The 26,467-nt window shown below is 44.0% G+C and overlaps 2 protein-coding genes across 3 annotated transcripts in view; one reads left to right on the top strand and one right to left on the bottom strand.

The window, feature by feature from the left end:
* The window catches only part of SYN3 (synapsin III), a 328,068-nt gene that overhangs the window by 224,644 nt on the left and 76,957 nt on the right, over positions 1–26,467 (bottom strand). The gene's annotated exons all lie outside the window — the stretch shown is intronic.
* TIMP3 (TIMP metallopeptidase inhibitor 3) overlaps positions 1–26,467 on the top strand; it is a 57,046-nt gene that overhangs the window by 25,838 nt on the left and 4,741 nt on the right. For both annotated transcript variants that reach the window (XM_019515317.1, XM_019515318.1), the window contains 3 exons: positions 16,381–16,463; positions 24,931–25,042; positions 25,812–25,933. In XM_019515317.1, the coding sequence (XP_019370862.1) occupies positions 16,381–16,463; positions 24,931–25,042; positions 25,812–25,933 (317 nt within the window). The remainder of the gene's footprint in view (positions 1–16,380; positions 16,464–24,930; positions 25,043–25,811; positions 25,934–26,467) is intronic.

Below are 26,467 nucleotides of genomic sequence, written 5' to 3'. Positions count from 1 at the left end.
TTTTTTTTTTTTTTTTTTTTTGCTAAAGGCCTCTCTAGGCTGGAAGCATGCTTGTCCTTCAGCCCGCACCAGGCCTTAGCTCACACGTATTTGGTTAAATCAATAGCCAGCCCCAAATGTTTTGCTGACACTAAACTGTGAATCTAAACTAATGACACGTGTGGAATTCTTATGACTCAAACGGCTACGTTGTATGCTTTCCAGTGAGGCGCTCCGTCCTGCCTGTCCTCTCTTGAGGCGAGCCAGTAACAATGGACCCCACATGTTTTCCCAAGACTTTTGTAATTCCTTTAGTGTTGCTGTGTGTGTGTTCCGCAAGGTGTTTCCTGAAACCAGGTCTCTTGGCAAAAAACAAACCATGTGCACACAAACAGTAAAGATTCAAGTTACAAATTGTTAGAAATCTTTCTGTTTAAAACAATAGTAGCAACAGCTGATGGGAAGCAGAGGGGTTAGGCTGCACATTATGAGCTAGATAAAGAGAGAATAGTAAGGGTGCAATTAAAAGTATTTTAGAAGCCTTCAGCTGGACTGTTTATGGGGACCTGAACACCCCATGGGAGGCTGCTAAATCTTTTCCAATAGAAGCTTCTCCTCTCTCTGTCTCGGTCTTGTGGATAGGTTTCAAAAGGGACCATACCTAGGCCTCAGGAGTGTGAGGTATACAACTGCAACAAGGAACATACAACTGTTACTAGTGCAGGAAGTTTAAAAACAATATCCAATTAATTGACTATAAAGCATTCCTTTTACACCCTGGCTTTTCACATTTCCAACGCTCAACAGCTAACACTAGAACTGAGGTCATCAGATGTCATGTGGCCTTTGTGATGAGGGCTCTCCCAGGTACTAAAACAGTGCAAATAACAGTGTGTCATCCCATTGTGGTACATGGAGGAGCCCCCCATCACAACCACAGTCCTTTCGTTTACAGTCTGCAACTTAGCTACTTCAGTTCTTGGTCTTGTATTCCCAGGTTGGAAAGCCCTGTCAGTACAGCTCACAACTAATTGAAACCACATGATGCTTGATACTACTGTAGCTTCTCTGGTAAGAAGTCCATTGCCCCAATTGCTTCTGCATTGTAGGAAGCCAAGGCATTATAGGCAATGGAACAAACAGCCCTTTAGTGTTGGGGAAATTTGCAGAATAAAAGGACATGACAAACCTAGTTAATATTTAGCAGCAGGAGATTTATCATCAACTGCAGTTGGTCAGGGCTGGGTCAAACAACTCTGGGACCCTGATGAAGCCACTTAGTCCCCCCCCCCGCTTTCAAATTCCAAGAGATGCAATGCATCCATCTCTTTCAAGCTACCCCAAGCAGCCCTGCCATATGCCAGATGGGGGAAGGTTTTGGAGTCATTGGATGCAGGCCAGAAGGGAATGCATTAAATCTGCTTGAATAATGGGAAGGGGAGAGAGTTTGGTCCCCCCACCTCATGTTTCTATTAGACTTTCATGTGTGTCAGAATTTTCCATTCAGCTCTGGCATGTGCACAGGAGGGGAGGTGCCTAGGCATTTTTCCCAAGTTAGCTCCAGTCCCCTCCAGAGATCTGGCAGCATGCACCACCTTCTGCCCCGCACTGGGTGGTGCTCTGGCATATGACAAATACCTCACCCATATCAGTCTAAAGGATGGGACCTTTCTCAGCAAAACACTCCTTTGTAGTGCTGGCATCAATCTCTGATCCAGCTCCATGGTTAAGGCAGTTGCAGTGAACAGCTGCTAGTGGAGTCCCTGCATGGAGTCAGAGCTCTTTAGACTACTGGAAATTAAATTGCAATGCTTGCATGGCATCCCTCTGACTTCAGTTCCCACCAGGAATGTGCTGTGGGTTACAGCAAAGAGTAAGGTATACATATGGATGCCATGGCTCTGTCCTGTACTTTTATTTGGCCGCAGCACCCCAAACAAGTGCATGGGAGTAGAATCGTGACAACTAGTCAGAAAGTGTCTTTTCTCCATGCTGAGGGAAGAAGCTGCAGTCTTTATCTCCCATGGCACCAGAAAAAAATCCAGAAGTTTCAAAAGTAATGCTGGGTGTCCAATTTGAGATGCCCAATTTTTAAGGCACCAGGTGCTAAACCGGGGCAGGCAATGTCTGGCCCATGGTCTGGATCGGGGCAGAGCTGTGATCCGCTGCCCGCACACCCTGGGCAGGGACGCGCAGGCAGCGGATTGCAACTCTGTCCCGGCTCCTGATCACACTCACTGCTGCAAGATCCCAGCCCGGCCTTGGAGCAGCTCCCTGCCCAGCCATGTGCCCTGTCAGTGCTGCTGCCGGCTGAATCCGCTATTTTTCCCACCGCTGTGCTAAACACTGCTTCCAGCAGCTTGCACACAGTGTCAGAGGGATGGGAGAACAAGTTGTGGGCCTCTAGTTCCCTAGGCCCGCAGGAGCAGAGAACACTGGGTTGTTAGGTTGGTGGGTCAGTATCTTTAGCCTCACAGCCTCTTTTGCCCCTTCAAGGGGCTATCTTATGGTCCTCGGGTGCAGCTTGGCTAGCAGAGGCTAGTTCCAAAGAGAATGGCTCGACTGATGCACTGTGGTGGATTTGGCTGGAAAGGATTTGGTGTTGTAAGAAGAGATTCTCCTCTGACCTCCCTTCTCCCACGCAAACCCTCCCGACATACAAAGCTGTGAAGAATCCTCTCATTTTAATTCACATGGTGTGTTGTTATTTGGAGCAGGTGATTTTTACTGATGCAGACAGCTTCCAGCAAAAGAACCAAGAGGCTTTTCCCTTCTCTTGCTGAGTGTTTACTATATTTAACTCTGAATTCTGCTTTGCTGTGGAGATACTGGGGTGGGTGCATTACTGCTTCTTGCCTCTTGTCCAAGGGAAGCCCCCATCACACACTTGCCTGTTTCATAACCACATAGCAAAAGAGGCAATTTTAAGGAAGTCTCTCAAGAGACTGCATAAAACTAAGCAAGAGAGCCTTGCCAGAGGGTCACAATTGGCTCATAGTTCTGGTCTTCTATGACTAAAGAAGCCAACAATGTTGGTGTAATTACTAACAGATCAGCCTGAGGGGTGGAGAAAGGAATGCAGCTCATGAGACGGGGAGAGGGAGACACACAGAGGGAGCCTGTTCTAAGGACAGAGCAGCCAAGAAGGATTGTCAGCATCTGCCTAGTGACAGAAAGCTGTGTAAATGGCTCCTGCTTGGGGGGTCCTGGCAGTGCCGTAGCGTGCCAGATCTTGCCAGGTACTAGGTTACAGGCCAGAGGTGTAGACAACTGCTTTGGTATTGCAGGATGCACCAAGTGGTGGGTTCTCAGTAAACCCTCCCACGCACATGTGAACAGAAAGAAGATTTTATGAGGGCAAGCTGAAAGGGAAGGCTGCAAATCCCTTCTGTACAAAGCGTTAGTTAACTACAGCAACAGGCGAACACAGTCCCTATTGTGGCCCATAGGCTGGGTTAAAAGGCAGTTCTGATCCTTGGGGTTCCACAAAACCAGTATTTAGGATGCTCCTTGAAGGCCATTGTTCTTTTGGAGGCAAATAAGGTTTTGCCTGGCCACAGTTCTGTCCTCGTCACATTGCTGCTCCCACGTCCTTTGCTTTCACTGCCTTTGTGGGTGAAAGATTAGACATCATGTATATTCATCCCCTATTACCATACTAAGCTATGTCCATGCCCAGAACATACATGTGGGTAGTGGCATCCTCTCATAGATTTAACTCCCTATTCCCTGGCTTGAGTTCAGACTTCTCTTCTCCCTTTGCTTTAAATGACACTCCCAAGTGGCAGCTCCCTGCTAGCCTCTGTTTTTCTTATCACCATTTTCTCTCACAGGACTGATTGCTCAGCAGGGTGTTTTTTTGCACTTTCTGTATTACAGCGACTGGGAATAGGATTTATTTCCTTCCCCTCTCTACCTATAAATTACCCTGCATTCTCAGGTCTTTAGAAGCAGAAAGAGTTTCCCTTCAGAGAACCATAGAATCATAGAAAATGAGGGATGGACGGGACCTCAGGAGGTTGTCTAGTCCACCCCCCTGCTCAAATCAGGACCATCCTCAACTAGATCATTCCACCCAAGGCTTTGTCTAGCCAGGTCTTAAAAACCTTCAAGGATGGAGATTCCACAACCTCTCTGGGTAACCTGTTCCAGTGCTTCACCACCCTCCTAGCGAGAAAGTTCTTCCTAATTTCTAACCTAAACTTCCCTGGTGCAACTGAGAACAGTCTAGTCCCATCCTCTTTGGACCTACCCTTAAGGTAGTTGAAGGCTGCTATTAAACCCCCCTCTCAATTTTCTCTTCTCTAGACTAAATAATTCCAGTTCCATCAGTCTTTCCTCACAAGCCATGTGCCCCAGCCCCCTAACCATTTTCACTGGTGTTTGCTGGACTCTCTCCAATTTGTCCACATCCTTTCTGTAGTGGGGGGCCCAAAACTGGACACAGTATTCCAGATGTGGCCTCACCAGTGCTGAATAAAGGGGAATAATCACTTCCCTTGACCTGCTAGCAACACTTCTACCAATGCAGCCAAGTATGGTGTTAGCCTTCTTGGCATCAAGGGCACACTGTTGGCTCTTATTCAGCTTATTGTCTGCTGTAACCCCCAGGTCTCTTTCTGCAGAGTTGCTGCCCAGCCAGTCAGCCCCCAGCTTGTACCAGTGCATGGGATTGTTCTGTCCTAAGTGCAAGACTTTGCACTTGTCCTTGTTGAACTTCATGAGATGTCTTTTGGCCAAATCCTCCAATTTGTCTAGGTCTTTCTGAATCCTACTCCTACTCTCTAGCATATCTACTGCTCCCTCAGCTTGGTGTCATCTGCAGACTTGCTGAGGGTGTGCTATATGCCATCTTCCAGGTTGTTGATGAAGATATTGAACAAAACCGGCCCCAGGGGCACTCCACTTGATACCAGCTGCCAACTAGATATTGAGCCATTGACTACTACCCTCTAAGCCTGATGATACAGCCAATTTTCTATCCATTTTACCATCCATTCATCCAACACATACTTCCTTAGCTTGCCTGCATGAATGCTGTGGGAGACCACAGCAAAAGCCTTGTGAAAACCAAGGTATACTGCATCCACTGGTCTCCCTGCATCCACAGGGTCAGTCATCTTATCATAGAAGGCATTCAAGGTTGGTCAGGCATGACTTGCCCTTGGTGAATCTATGCTGATGGTTCCTAATCACCTTCTTCTCCTTCAAGTGCTTACAAATGGGTTCCTTGAGGATACACTCCATTATTTTTCCAGTGATTGAGTTGAGGTTGACCAGTCTGTAGTTCCCTGGATCTTCCTTCTTCCCTTTCTTAAATATGGCCAGTATACTTGCCCTTTTTCAGTTGTCTGGGACCTCTCCCAATTGCCATGAATTTTCAAAGATTATGGCCAATGGCTCCACAATCATATCAGCCAACCCTCTCAGCACCCTCGGGTGCATCCTGTCTGGCCCCATGTCCAGGTTTTCTAAACAGTCTCTAATCTGTTTTTTCATCACAGTTGGCTGCTCTCCTTCGCCCCAAACTGTGTTGCCAGGTGCAGTAGTCTGGGAGCTGACCTTGCCTGTGAAGACTGAGGTGAAAAGGGCATTGAGCACTTTAGCTTTTTCTGCATCCTTTGTCACTAGGTTGCCTCCTCCATTCAGTAAAGGACCCACACTTTCTCTGATCTTCCTCTTGTTACTGACACACTTGTAGAAACCCTTCTTGTTATCCTTCATGTCCCTTGCTTGCTTCAACTCCAGTTGCACGTTGGCCTTCCTGACTTCATCCCTGTATGCCCAAGCAATACACTTATACTCCTCCCTAGTTGTTTGTCCAAGTTTCCACTTCTTATAAGCTTCCTTTTTATGATTTAGCTTACTAAAGAGTTCCCTAAGCCAAGCTGATCTTCTGCCATGCTTGCTAGTCTTCCTGCACATTGGGATGGCGTGTTCCTGCACTCTCAGTAAGGCTTCTTTAAAGTACACCTGGCTCTCTTGGATGCCTCTCCCCCTCAGACTCACTTCCCAGGGGATCCTGTCCTTGAGTTCCCTGAACAAGTCAAAGTCTGCTTTTCTGAAGTCCAGGGTCCTACTCTCCTTCCTTCTTTTCCTCAGGATCCTGAACTCTATCATCCTGTGGTCACTGCTGCCCAAGTTGCTATCTACTATTACATTCCCCACCAATTCTTCCCTGTTTGTGAGCAGCAGGTCAAGAAGAGCACGGCCCCTAGTTGGCTGCTACAGCACTTGCACCAGGCAGTTGTCCCCAGTGCTCTCCAAAAATGTCCTGGATTGCCTGTGCACTGCTGTATTGCCCTCCCAGGAGATGTCAGGGTAATTGAAATCCTCCATGAAAACCACAGACTGTGATCGGGAAACTTTAGCTAGCTGTTTGAAGAAAGCGTCATCCACCACTTACTCCTGGTCTGGTGGTCTATAGCAGACCCCCACCATGACATCACTCTTGTTGCTCTCCCCTCTGACTCTAACCCAGAGACTCTTAACAGGCCTAGCTCCAGCTTTATACTGGAGCTCTGAGCAATCATAGCGCTCTTTTACATATAGTGCAACTCTTCCACCTCTTCCCTTCTGGCTGTCCTTCCTGAACAGTTTATATGCATCCATGACAGTGTTAATGGGTGCACTGCAACAGTCATGCGAGGTCCCACCAAGTCTATTCTACTTACATCACAGTGCCGTAACTATGCGAGGACTTACAATTCTTTCTGCCCATTTCCAAGGCTCCGTGCATTCGTGTACAGACACCTGAGGTAACTAGCCAATTGCCCTGATTTCTCAGGAAGAATGAGAACACTTCCCCTGTTGCCCACTCCTGTTTGCTTTTCCTCCAGGTCACCCACTTCCCCACTTACCTCAGGGCTTTGGTCTCCATCCTTCAGCCAACCTAGTTTAAAGCCCTCATCATTAGGTTAGCAAGCCTGTCTGTGAAGATGCTCTTCCATCTCTTTATTGGGTGGATCCCATCTCTTCCTAGCAATCCTTCTTCTTGGAATATCATCCCATGGTCAAAGAAGCCTAAGCCCTGCTGGTGACACCACCTGCACAGCTATGCAAGATATGCCCACTCCTTTCTGGGCCCTTTCCCTTGACTGGAAGGATCAAGGAGCCCGACCCGTCCCCTTCACCCTTGCACCCAGAGTCCTGTAGTCACTTTTGATCTGCTCATGATCTCCCCTGGAAGTATCATTGGCGCCCACATGGATGAGCAGCATGACATAGTAGTTAGAGGGTCAAATGAGTCTCAGTAGTCCCTCTGTGAGATCTTGGATCTAGGCCCCAGGCAAGCAACAGACTTCCCGAGGCAACAGCTCAGGCTGGCAGATGGATGCCTCTGTCCCCTGCAGAAGGGAGCCTCCAACCACCATCATCTGTGGTGGTGGTCTAAATCCTTCCCACCCTGGGGAGGCCTGTCCTGTCCTCCTCCACCAATGGAACGTACTCTTCCCGCTCTGTTGCTAGGACTCCATATCTGTTCTCCAGATGAATTGCTGCAGGTGGAGATGAAGATTTCTGTTTGCTGCCAGAGGTCACAAGCTTCCGGCTTCCACCTTCCTAGGAGTCCATGTCCTCTCTCTTCTCTAGTGCTGCTTCTGGCAGTGCTTCCTCCACAGTCCCAGAGGTCTCCTCCAGCATCGAATCGATGAACTCACAGCGGAGGATGCTTCAGAGCCTCACCACCTCCTCCTGTAGCTCTCTTGCCTGCTCCCTGAGAGACACCATCAGGAAGCACTGCTTACATGGCAGGCACTCCCCCACCTGGCTGTCACTGGAGAGAACCTGCAAGCCGCAGCCCCCACAGTGCCAGATCTAGACTTGGCCTCAATGGTGAGTGGTCCTGTCTGGACAGAAACCTCACAGGTGCAAGCAGAGGCAATGGCAGTGGCTTTAGTATTGCGATGTCCTCCAGCCATTTCCCTGGGTCTCTTAATCTGCCTCCTCTCTCTTACTGCTCTTCTTGCAAAAACACCTTCCCCTAGCAAATCTGCTTGGAAGCTGACCTGCTTACTGATCCTTGCCCACCTCCCAGAGGTCCCTTTTGCCTGCTTCCCTCATACCAAGCTGAAAGGTTTCCTCCTCAAAGGATTGGGGTGCAAACCGACTTGCGAACTGACCAGTGAACTGCCTGCAAACTGCTTGCCCTGTTTGCTGCCCCTGTTCACTCACTCCCTAGTTACTCCTTTTATACCCTGCTGGATTTGGACTGGCTCAGCTCCCTTGTTAGGGTTTGTGTTAGGCACAGGCAGCAATCATTCAGCTAGCAACAGTCTCAGCTTCTCAGAGCACACGCCTTCACCAGAACCTCCTGCTTACGAATTCCCAAATCACACACTCATAAATGGACTCCTTGATACCCAAATGCAAAGCCTGCTGTTTGCTATCTTTGTCAGCTTTTGGTTGGAAATGAAGTGGGTTTGGGTTAATGTCAATCCTTACAGGGTGCTTGTTCCTCTTTAAAATCCCTTTTTGTTTCTGGCAACTAGAAGAGTTCTTCAGATGTCAGCAACCCAGGTGGCAATGAGTTCTGCAGATCAACAATAACAGAGCATTTAAAATGCTGGTTACTTTTGTATGCGTACCACTGCCCTCTGACTAATGTAATGACAGATTTGTGATAATGTCATCATCTAGTGGCAGGTCTGTAAAGAAAAGGTCCAGGCTTTAATATTACTGCCCGCAGATGGAAATTCCACTTGAACTGCAGCAATAGTGGCTTTTTGTTTTTCAAATGGGAACAAGAGCTGCTGTATTTGTGCAGGCTAGCTGGTGCTTATATGTATATGACAGGCCTACTATATCATACTGCCTCCCCAGCTCTGCAAATGATGTTAGCCTTAATCTCACCCTTGGCCACTTCTGCCATGCAAGTTTTCTCCTGTTCTTGCACAGTGCTCTTTAAGAAGGGGATGTTCACTGATCCAATCTGATTTGCAAGTCTTGTGTTGTCTTCTGCTTCCAATCCCACTGGCTCTAGAAAATGGCCAATTTATAAGTCAAATAACACCTGACTAGAGTTGATTCACACTTATTTAATCGAAGAGAAGAAAGAGTATTTGGAGCCTTTCTACATCTTTCCGATTTTGCTTGCCTGGATCCTACTTAGGATCCAGTGTCCGTTCATGTCAGGGGAAAGTTTTGGTCACTTCCTTTGGCCAGAGACTGTGCACAGTGCCTACCACATTGCAGATGCTAATAAAATATAAATACAGAGCTCTGATGGAGATACTTGCGGGCCACTAGGCACATGGCTAGCCAGTGCTATCAGCTCTGTGCTTTCCCAAGTGCTAAATTTACACCCCCCAAAAAAACCCCCAAAGGACAAAGATAAGTAAACTCTGGTATATTTTTGGCATTCACAATGTAAGCAACTCCACAGTCCTAGGAGACAGCAGGGGTGTTTTAAACCAGGGGTTCAGCCACATTTTCCAGTGGGGTGGGGGGGGGAGCAGTGTTTGGAATTACTCAAGCTGGATGAGAAGCAGGCAGACATTAGGCTCCAAGCTGTCATTGCTGCTTCTCCCCACAGCTCAGCTGCAGCAGGGAATGGGGACAGCCCTTGCTCCGCTGGAGCCTGTACTGCCTAGCTGCAGCATGGCAGGGGCAGAGCTCCCCCTCTGTTGGAGGCCCAGACAGCTGACTGTGGCAGGGCACAGGGAGAGACCGCGACACCAAATGCCATTGAAGCCATGGCTCCATGAGCTGGATCCAAAGGGTCTGAGGACTCAATCCAGCACATTGCTGACCCTGCTTTCAAACCATTCATTCAGAAACACAACTAAATGGTTCTCTCCCTGAATACTCTTTGTTCTGTTTTTTTTTAAATTAACATCACATTTTTTGAGAGTTGGCCCACTGCGTTCTTTTTAAGCGGTGGCATGGCTGTTCTGCTTATCTTATTGAAGATGTATAGCCCCATCTAATTTAGCTTTACATAAATAATTATGAATTGCTCGTGAGACCTTGCCAACCGCTCCGATCCCACAAAGTGACCCAACCTGAAACCCCAAAGTACTGAGAAACATTTATCTCAGAGTATTTTTATAGGCACCACTTCAAAGGAACCATGGTTTAAAAATATGCAGCTATTTTGGTGACCACTTGTGTGGGATAAAGTTTCCCATCAGTAATAGCAGGGCTGTAACAGGACTCCAGGGAGGAGGAGAGAACTTGGGGGAATGTTCATGGCACCTTTTGCTGGTTAGTGTGCACTGTGTTGACAAAATAGGAGTCTCCACGAGTAAATGTGCTTCCTTAGGTAATTTGGATTAAGTTTGCAGCAGAAATACTGCAGAGTTTGGGTTCTACAGGAGAAAACACCTTCAAACTTGCATTGGGAAAACAGACATCATATGTTTCATTTTTAAGTTTTCCACTCTGTGGCATATTCTGTATTCTCTGCCCAGGTGTAAAGGGGTATCTTGCAATACATTTGGTGGATTGCAACATGAGAGGGGAAGGAAAGCATTTCTGTTTTGTGAGGCTGAATAGAGGACATAAACTCCACCACCGCTAGGAGCCTGAATTCTGGGAGGACTCACTGCATGCTCTTACACAGGAGGGTGTATGGGCTGGCCAGCTTCAGGGGATACACACTGATGTAACTGTAAGGCTGAAGGAGCAACTGTAGAGCAGCTCCATTCCCATCCAGGAGCATTCCCTCTCATCCTGCCTATCTTGCAGTTACCAGTCTGACCCTGAGGGCAGGATTTTAGCTTCCAGGACATATGGATAGACTTAAATTAGAGCAGCATCTGTTTCCTGGCAAACAGGTTTGTTTTCCCCTTCTGTGTGCTCGGGGAAGAGAATGAAACTGACTTGGAGTTTGCAGGCTGATCAGGTTCTCCAGCAGAAGGGCAGGAAACTCTATATAAGATATGCTGCTTGGGTGACAGAAGGAGGCTGGCTGCCTTGGAGTAAGGATGACTTGACCCATTCACTAGAGCAGTTGTCTCCAAAGTGGGGTGCATGCACCCCTGGGGGTGTGCAAGATGATCCATTGGGGTGCAGGAAGAAAATATTAGAACTTCTATTTATATTTATTTTTTATCTAAAAAAGTAAGCAAGAAATTAAGCTTTACTAATATTTAATATACGGATTGACGCTGGTGCCCTCACTCAGTCCGTATGTCAGATGGTCACGTACGGTACGCAAATAGTACATGTATATAATTTATAAATAAATAAATATACATATATTGGGGGTGCGTGCTCACAAATTTTTTACTGATAGGGGTGCGTGATCAAAACAGCTTGGAGACCACTGCACTAGAGGGCTGAAGTGATAGCTCTGACAGGGGAGCTCTGGGGTTGCAGTGAAATTGTTGCTGTCTGACCATCCTGGGGAATGGGGTGGTTACCTTAAGAACAGTGGAAAGGAGGCATGAAAGACTGTTTAGTTAGCAGACCACTCTGCCTGTTCACAACTGTGGCATTAGTTGAAAATAGGCCCTTTTTTCATTGGCTTGTAAAGATCCAAGCTCTGAATTCTCTAGTTCACTGGTAAATGTGTTGACTGCTATAAAAAACAAAGCCAGCATTTTATGAACTCTCCATGCTGCTCTAAATGTTTTTTTGTTAAGCCACTGCCAAGGGGACAGGCAAGTATGCGAAGAAAAATGATGTTCACTTATTTTGTCAGAACCTAAGAATCTGTCTGTCATCTTTACATTTAAACATGTTATCAGCTTGGAATCACAGAGCTTTCAAGCTTCCCCCTCTGACACAGTATATCTTTCCCTTGTTTTCAAGGTCTTCTCAGTAACTATTTCAGTCTTCTTTGGCAAACATCAATTTATTATCCTCACCCACAATACCTTAATACCCAGCAGAACCTGACCTGGCCCTCTTTTGTTCACTCCCGTTGCTGGACACAAATACTACCTGTGATGTCAGCTGAAATTCTTTCTGCCCTGCTGGAACTGTGTTTATTCTAATTAAAACTTTTGGTGTACTTTGATTTTTTGAGGGTTCGCAGAAAAAAAATGGATGGAATTAGCAAACAACCTAACTCTAACAATATTCAGCATTCTCAAGGGCAGAGTTCGGCAACCCTTTGCTGTTGTGGGCCACCATTTGCAACTCTGAACCCTGCTGCAGGCTGATGATCTCCACCCCTGAGAGTACCCAAGCCACCTGTGCTTACCCTTGCCACTGATTCTAGTGGCCAAGAGCAATGGAAAGAGTTAAATTTGGTGGTATCCTAGAAAACAAGTAGGGAGAGCTGAGCCATCAACAGATGCTGTGGAGGGAACAGACAGAACAAGTCAGGTGATAGGATCCTGGGGATGCCCCCTCTCCTTCACAGGCTGGATATAGCCCATAGGCTGTAGGTTGCCAGTCCCTGCTCAAGGGCATTTTTCACCAAATTTGTAATATTTGCCAAAGCAAGGTGGGAGGGGGTCATATCTAAATCTGATCTATAACTACCGAATGATTTCAAATAATACAATTTTCCTCCTATGAGTCCATCTTATTGTAGCATTACAAGTGTAATGCAAGAAATAACAAGATTACAAGAAAGCAAACAAATGTTTGCAAAAAAGATGCATAAGTATAACCTAATCTCCAAACTTAACAGGCAGGGTTTGTCCCTGGCACTTTTATTCAGCACTACTGGTACCTCCATAGCCATATCTTGCTTGACGAGAGTCTGCCTCTCATGCTGATGTTAACAAAAAGGTCCTTGAAACAGAGGACAGAGAGAAGTTCTTAAGTCTTTCTTGGTGGGACACAGTGAAAGATTATTTGTGTTTGTCTTTCAGTTAAATTGACCTCTTTCCCCTCTATTTCCAGTCTGTTTCTGATCCTGGAGAACAGTCTTGACACCACTTGAGACACAAAAACTTTGTAAATGCTAGGCCGTGCCTGACTTTACACTGTCTGCACACGAGTTGCACAGAGAAGCTCTTTCAAACTCGTGCCTAAATTCTGCATTGACTGTCAACCCCATGAAGTGTCGTTCAAACCTCTGGGGTGGGGGAGCGGTGTGTGTATAGGGCTTAAAATCAGAGCAAACATTTCTAGTGCCAGTGCTGGAAATTACAGCATATTTCAGTTTTCAAGAATTCTCTTCTTTTTCTTTTCTTTTTTCACTGAGAATGGGTTATAACTAGCACAGTCTGAGTCAGATATTCCTTCAGTGGGGAAAGATGCAGCATTCCCCCACTCAGACTTCAGAGGCATGCCTCTTCATAATTTAATAGACCTGGAAGCGGTCAAGATTTGTCATAAAACAGCTTACATTTCAAAATTCCATTGACATTCTTCCACCATGATTGTGCCTTTAAATCCCCAACTTGGTCAAAGGGATTGTGCCTCAGCAAAATAACAATTTCAGTTTTTGTTTAAAAAAACCATGCGTGGGATCCACACATTGAATGGAATATAGATAAAAGGGTGTGTTGAATTTCTCTGAAGGGAGTAACCCCTCTCCCAGTCCAATGAGTCAATACCAGACTTTTAGCAAGGTCAAGAGAAAAGCAGTATTTATGAGGCTGGTTTTGGCTATTGGCATATCAGAAACCTGAGAACACCGGGCCAGCTCTTTGGCTGGTGTAAATCAGTGTAGCTTCATTGTCTTCAAAGGACTTACGTTGATGCACACCAGCTGTAGAGCTGGTCCGGTGTCTCTTCCTCAGACATTAGAATGTCCAAAAAAGGAAACTATTTAAGAAAATATGTCAAAATCTTCACTCCCTTTGTGAAAATGTTGTGTTCTTGGGATTATTTAAGTATAGCTGAAGTTTTAAATGGCTCTCTATAAAGGAAAGCTTATTGTACGGAAAATGAAAACTTTTCCACAGGCTTTAGCTGGACTTGTTTTAATGCTAAAATGATTATTGCAGTGGTTCTTAATATTTCTTTTTTTATAATCAAGACACTCCTCATTAGACTCAGGGCTCCCTTCAGAAAAGGCCAGCTCTTAGTTTTCACTTGTGTTTTGTCTATGGAAAATTAATAGAGCAATTCTGCTGTTGCAAAGAACTCAGAAAAATCACAACCAGTCAGACTGCTTTTGACACCATGGATTCCTATTTGAAATCTCTAGGTTTATTTTGTGAAACTTGTGTAGCCGTTTGCATACCTAACAGTGCTAATATTGCACAGCACCCCACGGCACCCTTAAAAGGATCACCCAGCACCCTATTTGAAAAACATTGATTGTGATAAGAGTTGGGGTTTGAGGTTTTTGGGTGATGGGGAGCTGAGGAGACAAAGTGGTATTCTTTATATTGCCTAGGATTAAGCCTTTCCAATCTCATTTTGTGCTGCTGTAGTAAAGATTAAATCACTTCTGTTGCTTGGATAATATGTTGGGGAGGAGCAAGCTTTAGCTGAGTAATACCAGCTAGCCTCTCTTTCTGTCTAATCTTTGCTCTCTTGCTGAGAACTGAGGGTGACCTGTCAACCTTTTCCAAAAGGAAAATAAAAGGACAGGGGAGATGCAATGGGAGTTATTTGCCAAATATGTGAAATATTAAAGAGCTGGAGGACATTTCAGTATAGGTAACTGTGAACCAACTTAAAGGCCCACAGAACTGATTTCAGGACCTTGGTGTTGCTCTCAATCACTATGGGGACTTACAGTGGCATTGTTCTGTGGTGTTTTAGACAACAGTAACTCCAGTTGAAACAGAACACGTATGGGAAGCCAGAATAATGTCAATATTAGTACACATAAAAAATGTACTGCATTGGGATCCTATGGATTCAAGCCTGCAACAGGGTTCCTAATGTTTGTACAATCACAGAGCATCATACTAAGGCTTTACACTTGTTGGGAGATCCAGGAGTGGAGTACATTTCTACTTTTAGATCATAAATACATTTAGAAAAGCAAAGTTGCTTGCTGAACGCCCTTCTGTCACTCTCGCTAATTAAGGCATTCAGAAAGAACATCCTAGTAGGCCCAGTGAAAAGATTTTGCACCACTCAGGTCCCAGTTAAGCTTTGTTTTGATGACTGAAACGGGACCTTACTGTAGTAGTAACTAGGGTGGGGAGACCAGGGCAGCTGCCCTAGGTGCCAGCTTGGGGGACGGTGTGAAAAATAGCAGCTGCTACCACAGCAGCACAATTACACTGATAAAATAGCAGCAGTCAGAAGTTGCCACCTCCCCTATGTGTCCCCCTACCTTGGACACCCAGCTACTTTGTTACACCTCTACCTTACAGCGGTAGCCCTCAGCTCATACTTGCCCTGTGTACAGGGCAGATTCACCTTACTAAAGACCTCCATCATTATTTCTTTATTCTGGATCTCCAGGCAGCTTGCTTCCCAATCCTCTTTGTAAGAGAGCAAAATGAAAACTGGGTATTAAGCACTTTACACAGCTATAGACTCTGGACCCAGAGGGGCCATATTGCCATATATGTATACTTCAGATTTCTTAGAAATGACCCAAGCATTTCAGCATCTAAGGTTACTTGAAAGTCCAACATCACCAAACAATTTTAACTGGTCAGTATTTGATCACTGCACCAGATTTACAAGTGCTTAACTATGGATCCTAATGGTATTCACCTCTACAGGAGGAGAACTCCCTTTTGCAGTCAGGGCTCATATAAGCCCCACAGTGGAGGGTGGAGATTGTTGAAGGGAAGTGCTAAATTACATTTCTTAATTATGCCCCTCCCCGGAAAGCACACACACTGTTCAGGTTATATCATCTCCCACCAACTGGCAAGGATGGTTATAGCCATGTTGTGCTGTTGAAATCTTTCTTGGTAGATTCTCTCCCCAGCCAGTGGCATAGACACCAGGGTTAATTTTAGCTCAGTGAGTACAGATCTATTATAAGGAGTCAGAATCCTTCCATTATAAAAGAAGATTTCATTTATTTATTTTTAAGAAATAGAAGGCACACATTTGGCCATTGAGAACCATATGAATTAAAACTGAATTTCTTAATCTGGATACACACAATAGATGGACAAACAACAGTGCCCTGGACACAATCAATCTGAAATTCAGATGTGTTGGGGTATGGGGTTTCTTTTTATTTTACACAATGATCTATCCATGTGGCTTTACTAAAATGAAGGGTGTAGGCTAAATCTGTCTGGATTCAAGTCCAAGGTCCACTTGAGCCTAGTGGCTCATCAGGCCAGCATGCTTAATATACTTCAGTTTCTGTAGCAAACAACTCAAAATGGAGAGATGTTGGAGCATCATGTCCAGCTCTTTTAGACTCCCCTGTCTGAATGGCCAGGTATGAACTTACAAGTTGGGTTGACTTGGGGCAGCCTTCAGCATAGAGCAGAGTGAGGCTTTGAATTCATGTTTTCTAGTGTCATAGCAGGATGCCTTAAACGCTTTTCCACCAGAGAGCCTGGAATTCTAGTCTCCTAGTGGGCATGCTTTTTATTACATCTTGCTTTTCTTTTCTCATGACAGTCATCCGGGCCAAAGTGGTGGGGAAGAAGCTCATGAAAGATGGACCTTTTGGAACGATGCGATACACCGTCAAGCAGATGAAGGTATGTGTGCAGACACCTCAGGCTAGATTTAGACACCAAGACCATTCCAATTACTTTCTGAACACCAGCATACACAGCTTTTAAGGTCCAGTCCTGCTAGTTGCTAAGTATCTTTGTCTCCCATTGTGATCAATGAAAAAAGAGGGTAGCCAGAAGTTTATAGTCATACCCACACAGAGAAAGAGAGAGGTATTAGGGCATGCTTAACCATGTAATGCTGAACATCTGGGCTCATCTTAACCATTATGCTGGTGAAAGAAGCTAGATGGGCAACTCTGAGTTATGCAATCATGTCATCTACAGATGCAGTGTAGACTGTGGAAGTACAAGTTTCCTTAGGAGACTCATAGATGCATAAACACTCTCTTTAAGTTGCAGCCCTACCTTTCGAAGGATTTTCTGTCAAAGGTGAGGCTGTTCAGGTTTTGTTTTTACCTTGTTCTCTTTGCTGACACCAAGGATGCCAGTTAGCATGATAGCATTTTCCATGTGGGTACACATGAGAACCAGCACACAAAATGGTTCAGCCACCCAGAAAGAGAAAGTAGCTTGCAGCTACCAATCAAGTTAATTTTGAACTGGTGATTTAGAGATGAAAAAGTTGCATTGAAGTTACCAGTCCCTAGAGTTGTCCAGTCACTCCCTCTTAAGTCTTACAGTCACTATACAGACTGCATGTAGCCTGCTGCTTTGGGCCTTTGGGTGTGTGTGTGTGAACTGACCTCTTGTTATGTAATGTTAAAAATCAGCCCACTTGTTTTTCTTGGCTACAGCATCCCAGTCATAAGACTGGTTTATGTCTTTAAAAGAAGGAGGGCAAAAAAAAAAAAAGAGAGAGAATGAAAAAGTCTTGGCATGGATTGCAGAAATCTGAAACATATTAGACAAACTAAAGGTTCACGGAAAAAAAACACAGTCACTTGCCTGCCTCATCACAGTAACTCTCTTTATAAGGCAGTTTACAGCTAAGCAACAAAGCTGCGAGGAGGAGACATACAGCCTGTTTCATAAACTATCGCAAAAAACACATACGTTGCCAAAATCAGCCCTGGCAGAGCTCCTTCTTGAGTAGAAGTTTTGCATTTCACCTCAGAGGGTATAAAGTACCAGCTTTCTATATTTTTTTAACCTCTATAATTGTCTCTGCTTTTAAATAAAAAGTCTGATAATGAATATTGTGCATATTAATGGGAACAATGCTCTGTAACACTGGCTGGAGGAATACATGGGGCAGCCACTCCCCACCTTTGGCCAACACTCCTTTATCCTCATTAGCAGCGTCTTGTGCTATTCCAGTCCTGCTTTTCCACCTGCCTGCTGAGCTAATGCACTGCAGTCATGGCTACCACTGCTCAGCACCTGCCTGCTGCAAGTTTTCATATGTTATTCTTTCTCCATCTCCCTCAGGTCACATCTGATTCTTATTCTTATTCTCCTACTGTAAAGTATCCCCTGCTAATTTAGACCTCCATTGCATGCTCCCTCTCCAAGCAGGCGGATGGCACCTGCTGTTGGAATGAAAATCAGTGAACATGAACTTTCCCCATCAGACATAACAACACAGCTAATTTCTGTCTTCTCAAGTACCAATAGGTGAGGGCAACACAGTACTGTTTGTCCCATATCTGGCATTCCTGAAGGTCAGAGGTTACTTGCCAAGAGCCTTGAGTGAGTTATGCAAAAATACCATTAGAAAGCGAGGAAACAAATGTGGTTTATTTGTTTCGTGACAACCTCCAAGTACTTATCTCCAGGATAACTGTGCATCTCTTGCAGATCAAGGGAAATGATTCTTTCGCTCTCTTCAGCACTGGCAAGTCCTCATCTATGACATTGTGTCCAGTTTTGGGTCCCATACTTCAAAAAAGATATGGACAGACTGGGCAGAGTCCAGTGGAGAGTGACAAAAATTATTAGAGGCCTGGGAAACATGACTTATGAAGAAAGGCTGAAAGAACCAGGACCATTTAGTCTGGAGAAAAGAAAACTATTTGGAGATTTGATAACACCCTTCAAGTACCTGAAGGGAGATTATAAAGAGGATAGAAACAGACTTTTCTCTGTGACTCTAGGGGACAAGACTAGGAATAATGGCCTCAAGCTGCAGCAGAGGAATGCTTTTACATTTGGGTTGGTGATTTGGGTTGGAGTTTAGGAAGCACTTTCTGACTGTGAGGGTAGTTAAGCATTGAAACAAGTAAGTTAGAGAGGTTCTGGTATCTCCATTCCTAGACACTAGACTGGGATGGTTTAGTCAGGGACAATCTGACTTTGAACAGGGGAATGGACTAGATGATGTCATGTGATCCCTTCCAGCCCTATTCCTCTATGATCCCACATTTGGTCCCCAACTTAGAAACTGGGGAAGTACTAATCTTGTAATAAGGGCACCTGAAGAATACCTTAGGCCAGCAGTCTCCAAACTTTTTTGATCGCGCATCCCTATCAGTTAAAAATGTTATGAGCACGCACCCTCAATATATGTATATTTATATCCGCGCGCCCTTAGCAGTAAAAAAATTTTGAGCACGCACCCCCAATATATGTATATTTATATTAATATAAATATAAATAGAAGTCCTAATATTTTCTTCCCGCACCCCAATGGATTGTCTTGCGCACCCCTGGGGTGCGCACACCCCACTTTGGAGACCACTGCCTTAGGCAATAGAGATGTCTGTTCCACTATCAGATAGAGGAAGGTGGCCTGGTTTGGCAACGATGGAGTTGGCTGCTGCAAGACAAGCACAGATTTCCATGAGTCTATATGGCATTGTCAGATAGGACTTTTTCTGTCTAGGGAAAACACAGTTTGCCCCATTGTCAGCAGATGGGTGTCAGTGGGGTGTACTCTCAGGCAGCAATGAACAGTTTTCTCACTGGAATCCGAGCTGCCAAATAGACTGTAATAGACTTCGATAGCATCTCTGCTGTCAATTAGAAAAGGCACACGTGCTTAAAGATGCGGAGGTGCCACACGAGACAAGGTGAAAGAATTGAGTGAGGAGAGATACTCCATTGTGAAAAGTCACCTAACTGTAACCTGAAAACCTTTAAAAATGAAGAAAGCCAGTATGTGTGAACTTGTCCAGATCTGTTTGCATTAGGTTGTGCTATAATACAGGGTGGGAAACTTTAGAGCAGACGTACTGATCCATACCTATCTAGGCCAAGTGACAAGAGAACAATTGCCTTCTTTTGCAAGAGCTGATCAGAAATATTTTGACAGAAGTCATGGTCCAACAAAAGACAGTGAATTAATCAGATCAACAGTTGGCAAATGAGCTTCTGTTGGCACACTGTGCCGTTCTGTGGGAGGTGAAACATGTATCACACATTTTAGCCTGACCTTGGACAGGAAGGAAAACAGAGCAATCACAATGCTCAGCTTAACTGGAATGTCCTGAGGACATAACTTTCAATAAACAGATAACCTGAGTATCTTATTTTAAACACTGCTGTCTCTCTGCTGTGCTGAAAGTATTCACTGTAAGAGGGTATTCAGTTGTATGCTGTGGGGGAATACAGGCTAATGCAGTATACCTTTCCCTGTGTCACCCCACTGAAGATCATCTGTACTTCTCCTGGAAAAAAAAACTAACTATGCATTTGATTCTGCACAGTAACATGTCAGTAGCACTGACAATAAAGTTAACATGTCGGTGTTTGCCAGTCCCTTTTATATTCTCCTACACCTATAAATAAAAAAAATAAACCGTTTACTTTGACATATGCTGAGTGGCCCAGCTAAGCACGGCGAGCAGGTCCTTAAGTACATTAAGTAGTAATAAGCAATCAGGGCTCAGGGTAGAGGTGATATCTTATATTAGACCAACAACATTTTTGCAAAAAAAATGAAGTAGTAATAAACTCTCTTGCCATTTCCTTTTTGGTCCCCTAACTTCACTCTAGCCAGCTCCCATTTTTCTGTGATGCCCCAGAGTTCATCACAGGATGTTACAGGTAGACTTCCTAGGGACTTGGATGGACCATATGACCAGATCACAGACACAGCACAGTGGCAGATTTTTCAGTACAGAGGTGTGCAATTCCAAAAAAATCTTGCCATTATTATTTTTTCTTTTTCGGGTTCTAAAATTCTTGAAAAGTAAAGTATTACAAGGCTGCTGTCAGAAAATCTGCACTGACCTGATGTGACCAGACTCTGTGGTCCAGTACTGCAAGTTGTGACATCACACCGCATTCTAGGAACTGTCCAGATTGACTTCAGGGAATTGAAAAGGAAATGCAGAAATTGGATTTTACCGCTCTGCATGCGTACTCAATCCCCTCTTAGTCTGGCTAAATAGAAGCATTCAGCACATGCTGCCTAAAGGAAATTGGCTTTCTTCAGCTTGCAGCTCACCTTTAAAGTAAGGTAAAAGGATGAAACCCGATAGTCACAAGGGGAAAGAACAAGCATCTAGATTGCCCTCAGTTAAAATTCATAGGGGAAAAGATCCTATTAAATGACTTCATAGTACTAAGTTCATCATGAAAAAAGAACCACATGATTTGCACGTGTATTTCTGTGGCAGAGTTCAATCTAATCCCCAAGCATGGGAATTGCTAATGGGAATGCTGACACAACCGGAGCTAGAACAGTGCTAGCAGGCACTCCCATGCAATGCTTGTTAATACTTTGCTCCCTGTCATTAAGTTTCCTAAAATATACCTCTGTGGCGACAGGAGGACTCAGAGTAGCAGTGAGGAGAGAGGCCAGCTTATGACTGGTTTTCTTTCATCTATCCTAATGGCACCTGCAGGATATTTTTGCAACCAAAAATAATACTTGGTGTAATTTTATATTTTATCTTTTAGAAGGGCTCCTCTGCAGGTGATTTTCCCTCTCTGTAGCTTCTCAAAGGCTTGTGGTCCCATGCACTGAAGGGGGGCAGATGAGAATTTCTCTACTGTTCAGCAGCATGTCTACCAGAATCAGCCAGAGAAGTCACTGCTAAGTGATACAGAAGAACTCCTTTCAAGGAGTAAGCATACTTTCTTAGGCAACACTTTCAACTCCTGATAATTTAGTGATCAAGGGAACAGACTGAGAAGTTGAAACTGGGCCTCATCTAGTAGTGCATTATCATTAGTTAACTCCTAAGTAGTCTTGATGTGCTTGATGCTATACAAAAATAAAGGAGTCACCATCTATTACAAAGATCTTATACCTTATGCTGTCTATCCTAGATACTTAGTATGGCACCCATTACATTAGCATCTCATGATGTTTGATGTACTTATTAGGGGTGTGCGAAGCGAGTCCTATTTGATTTGGATTCAGATTTGGGCCAAATCAGGGACAGTGATTCGATTCATTGATTCAAGATCACTGTTCCTGATTTGATTCGGCCGAATTCAAATCTGAAGATTTGATGCTGATTCGGAGAATCAGCAATTCGGACAGACGCAGCTTTAAAAAATTTTTCTACATAGTTCAAGGTACCAGGTGCGGCTCAAGATCGCTGCAATGCTGGGGCACATGCAGCATCAAACAGAAGTGTTGGGGAACCTCCACATGCTTGGCAGCGAACCTCAAAGTGGACCAGAAGTATTTCTGGTCCACTTCTGGGTCTGCTGTCGAGCGTGCTGGGGAGCGCACCATGCTCCTGTGGGACGCTTCATCTGCCCCACCATTGCAGCATTGCCGAGCCACATGCTACCTATAGATATGTAGAAAAAATATTTAAAGTTGTCTCTATCCCCGAATCTCTCCAAATTGAGTCAGAGGGTTCTGATTTGATTCGGAAAGATTAAAGGGTCCTCTGATTCGATTCGGAGATTTGGCCACTGAATAGAAACAGGGACCGAAGCTTCGCACAACCCTAGTATTTATCCACTTAGTAGCCCTATGAGATAGGGAACGATTATTATCCCCCTACAGTGGAAAAAACTAAGGCCTGTTAAGGCTAAGCAACTTGTCTGACGATGCAAAAGAAGTCTGTTTCAAAGCATGGACTTGAACACATCTCCCAAATCATAGGCTGGTGCTCTAACTGCTGGACTATGTACAAGGGCATGACAGAATTAGGGCAACCTAAGCACATCATCTGGAGATCATTCCTCCACCAACACAGTAGCAAAGATCACACACTAATGAGGTAAGGATCAGTTGTTCAGCTTTCAGTGAGGCCCATGCTCAGTGAAGGAAGCAGTTTCACATTCCAGACATAATCCTTGTACTTTTTGCTGATATGGTATAATTAATTTTTTTAAATGCTTTCTTTACATATTTGCTGGGCATAATTAGAGGGAAGATGGGAAAATATAAGCCCTGTGGAATGAATTTTGCTTTATATTAAACTGCTCGATCATCCCTCTGATCAGCGCTATATAAATAGGGAGAGAGAAGATAGGTTGCAAGCTCCTGCATACTCGGCAGATGGCTTTATCTCAGAGCATAGCAAGATATATAGATATATCTATAGATCTATATAGATGCTATACAATATATAGAAATATTGATATAGATATTGATATCAGTATAGATATAGATATTAATTTTTTTAAAAGAAGTGTCCTAATGGAATGTTGCAACAGTGCTAGGCTCTGGCTCAAAGTCGATAGAAATCTTTTCATTAATCTCATTATAAGTAGACCTAGTGAATTTTGAGGAAAAAGAGCTTTTTTTTTTAAGGAGGGAAATGAATGAAGAATGAATATTAATGTTTGCTCTGGGATGGTAGGAGTATGGAACAGCTTGGAAGAAAAAATGAACAGGACTCTTCCCAGCTGACAGTGACAAAAAACAGTAACTTTGGGTTTGATTGGGTCTCCAAGCTGGAAAAAAAATGTCGTCTTGATGATATAGTAAAAGGATGGGGAAAAAAATGGACCATGGCAAAACAGGAGGGGATGTAGCGAGGGACAGTGCATCAAGCAGCCCCTCCTCATGGTTTAAGTTCTGATTAGGATTTGATCATACACTAACATTGCAGTATTAAAACTGGCAGAAAAAAAATCAAGGAGGCAAGCAGAGGCAGGGAGTGTGGCATGACAGCATCTTTTGAAACTCTGGTTTCTCTTGTCCTCCATTTGCTTCAATCTGAGTTGTAAACTTCGGCCAGCTGTATGGTTAGTCAAGAGCAACAGAAAAAAAAACGCTATAAAAATGAGTCATGCATTTTTTGAAATTATTTTGAGAAAAATAGTCACCAGGAATTCAAAATTAACCAACCAACCAAATAAATAAATAAAAATGGCCAAGTTCAGCCTTCATTCTTGTGATTATTTTATCTGTGAGACAAAACTTACTGTATGTGATTGGGAGTTTGTGTTCAAAAGAAGCTGCAGTCTACAGTATGGTTGCTGCAAGTGCAGACTAGGGAAGCTCAAGCTAATTTCTCCTCAAGTTTAAACTTATTTGAAGATTTAGGGATTCAGAGTTCAGTCAATCACACTGAAAAAACTTGGGCTCCACTTATGAGAGACTATGAAAAAAGGTGTAGGAAGATAGAAAAAGATTCTCTAGAAAAAATAAACTGTCCAGAGAGATGCTGGCACAATGGCACCCATTTATACCAGACTAGCTTTGCAGGGTGTAGGAGAGTTTTGCACATTATACACAGCAGAGGCTTTCCTGTACAACCATGCCATGAAATACTTTTATGGGTGTTGTGGAATGCTGTGCAATACTAGTACTTTTAGGTGTGCAAGTGCCGATGCATGATTGACCAGATAAATTCAGAGATTTCAAATAGGAATCCACAGTGTTAAAAACATTCTAGTCTATTGTGGTCTTTACGAGTCCTGTGCAACAGCAGAATTATTCTACAGTACTATTTTTCCATAGTCAAAATCAAGTGAAAGCTAAGACGTGGCATTTTTGAGGGGTGCCCTGATCCCCAAAAAGGTTGAGAACACTTAGCCAGGGAAGCATTAGCCTTCACTGAAGTTCTGGGGAATGGTGGGTGCTAAACATCTTTAGAAATCAGGCTATGTGGTAGGCCGTATTAGGTTGGGCTCCAAAAACTGAAGCGTACAAAATATGGACGCTGGACAATTTGAGCCCGAGTTATTTAAAAATCTCATTAGGGAAGGAGAAGTTTGTTAAATTACAGGAAAAGAGATTCCCAAACTCATCCATTTTTCACCTCTCCTCCCCTTCTGATCCCTCTTCCCTTTCCTCACCTTAAAATATGGGACATCTGGAAATCTTGGCACTCTAAGAGATGGGTTAATTCCTGGTTAAAACTTGGGAATGGGGCAAGCTGGGTCCTGGTGCTGTATAGTAATGGGTTATAAGAGGATTCTGATATCTATTGGCAGATCTATGTAGGAATGCCAACAAATCACATGCCTGCATTACCCCAGGGTTCAACTAATGCTATCAGTCCCTCACTTTCATGAGTACTAAAGTTCACTGCCCAGACCGATAGCCTGAGAGCATTAAGAGATTTAACGAAATTCCAACATAACTGTGAAAAACTGTCCTCCCAGCCTAACGTGCTCATTATTTCTCTAGATGTACAGAGGCTTTCAGATTATGCCACACGTTCAATATATCTACACAGAAGCCTCTGAAAGTCTTTGTGGTGTCAAGTTGGAGGTCAACAAGTACCAGTATCTGATTACAGGTAAGGGACCACTGGGTTTCCTAAGATTCAAGACCTCTTTTCAGTCTGTAGCTGTACCCGCCGAATGGTTCGCACAGAAAGGGGCAGCTGGGTAGATCACTTCTATAAGTAGTTTCCCAAAAGCACCACAACTGCTGTTCTGTGCTAGGAAGTTGCACAGAACTCAGAATGCAGTGATAATCCATCAGTAGCAGTTCAGTTTCAAGAGCTTGGCTCCCTTCTGGCAACACATCCCTCCTTTATTTCCTAAATGTATGCAGCCCCCCAACCGTATAACCTGCGACAAACAGTTTTTTTTTTTGGGGGGGGGCAATAAGTAGCTATTAATCTGTAACTGAGATAGCTCATCTACCCCACAGAGGCCACTTGAATGGAAATACCTTGATACTGTTCAGTGACCTGGACATGGAAAAGTTCTTTCAGTATGAGTTGATGCAAAGTGAGCTGTTAACATAAGAATGAAAAGAGAACAGGAGCAAAGCACACAATGAATCTCATTTCTTGTGAAAGTGTCAGCATGTCTAAGCCTTGCCCTGCTGTATATGGTATTATTCACTTGCACACTGTCAGGACTAACACAGATGTGGCAACATGTCCTATGTGTGCCATGGCTCTCACTAATACCAGAGTCAATAATATAAAATAAAGTGACTGCTGAACAGTAATGAAAGCCAAATATCTGGCACTGACAAACATCAGTCAGTGTGGAAAACTAAACAACAGCCTGAACTGAGGAGGACTCACTTGTGTCCATTTCTATCTTTTCAAGGCCGGGTATATGAAGGAAAGGTTTACACCGGTCTGTGTAACTGGTATGAGAAATGGGACAGACTGACCCAAGCCCAACGCAAAGGACTAAATCATCGTTACCACCTGGGCTGTGGATGCAAGGTATGTATTGTCTTCAATTAGACATAGTCAAAAAGTCTAAGTACTGTACCTATTCCAGCTGATGCATCAATAATGCAGGTGAAGAGTCAGGAAAGGAAACGGAAGATAAAATTTTTATATAGAAGAAAGAGAGTGACAAAACTTTTCCTTTTCACTGGTCTCACAACTTAATGAATAACTTAATATGCTCTGTCTGTGCCTCTTCTATAAGCTGTTTACTTTAATTTGGAAGGTGGAAATCTTAGAAAAATTCCAGCAAAATCAATTTGAAAATCAGTTATTTATGTGCAGAAGCGCTGGCAAAATGGACCTTTTTTCTCTGTAAATCTTCTGAGCATTTACAAGCTCAGAGGTGACCCTCAGTGAACAGCTCCAGTCCTGCAAAGGACAAGGCACTTAACTTTAAGACGATGAAAAGTCTGATTGACTTCAGTATGAAGAAAAGGGGTGTGGAGTGGGTGTATGTGCAGTTAAGCACAGATTTAAGCGTTTATTTAATTTTTAGTTACTCTTAAAGTTTTGAAGAGGGAATTC

Source organism: Gavialis gangeticus, unplaced genomic scaffold (genome assembly GCF_001723915.1).
Source record: "Gavialis gangeticus isolate Ggan-Ray unplaced genomic scaffold, GavGan_comp1, whole genome shotgun sequence".
NCBI classification, from domain to species: Eukaryota; Metazoa; Chordata; order Crocodylia; family Gavialidae; genus Gavialis; species Gavialis gangeticus.
This window is presented reverse-complemented; position numbering and strand designations above follow the sequence as displayed.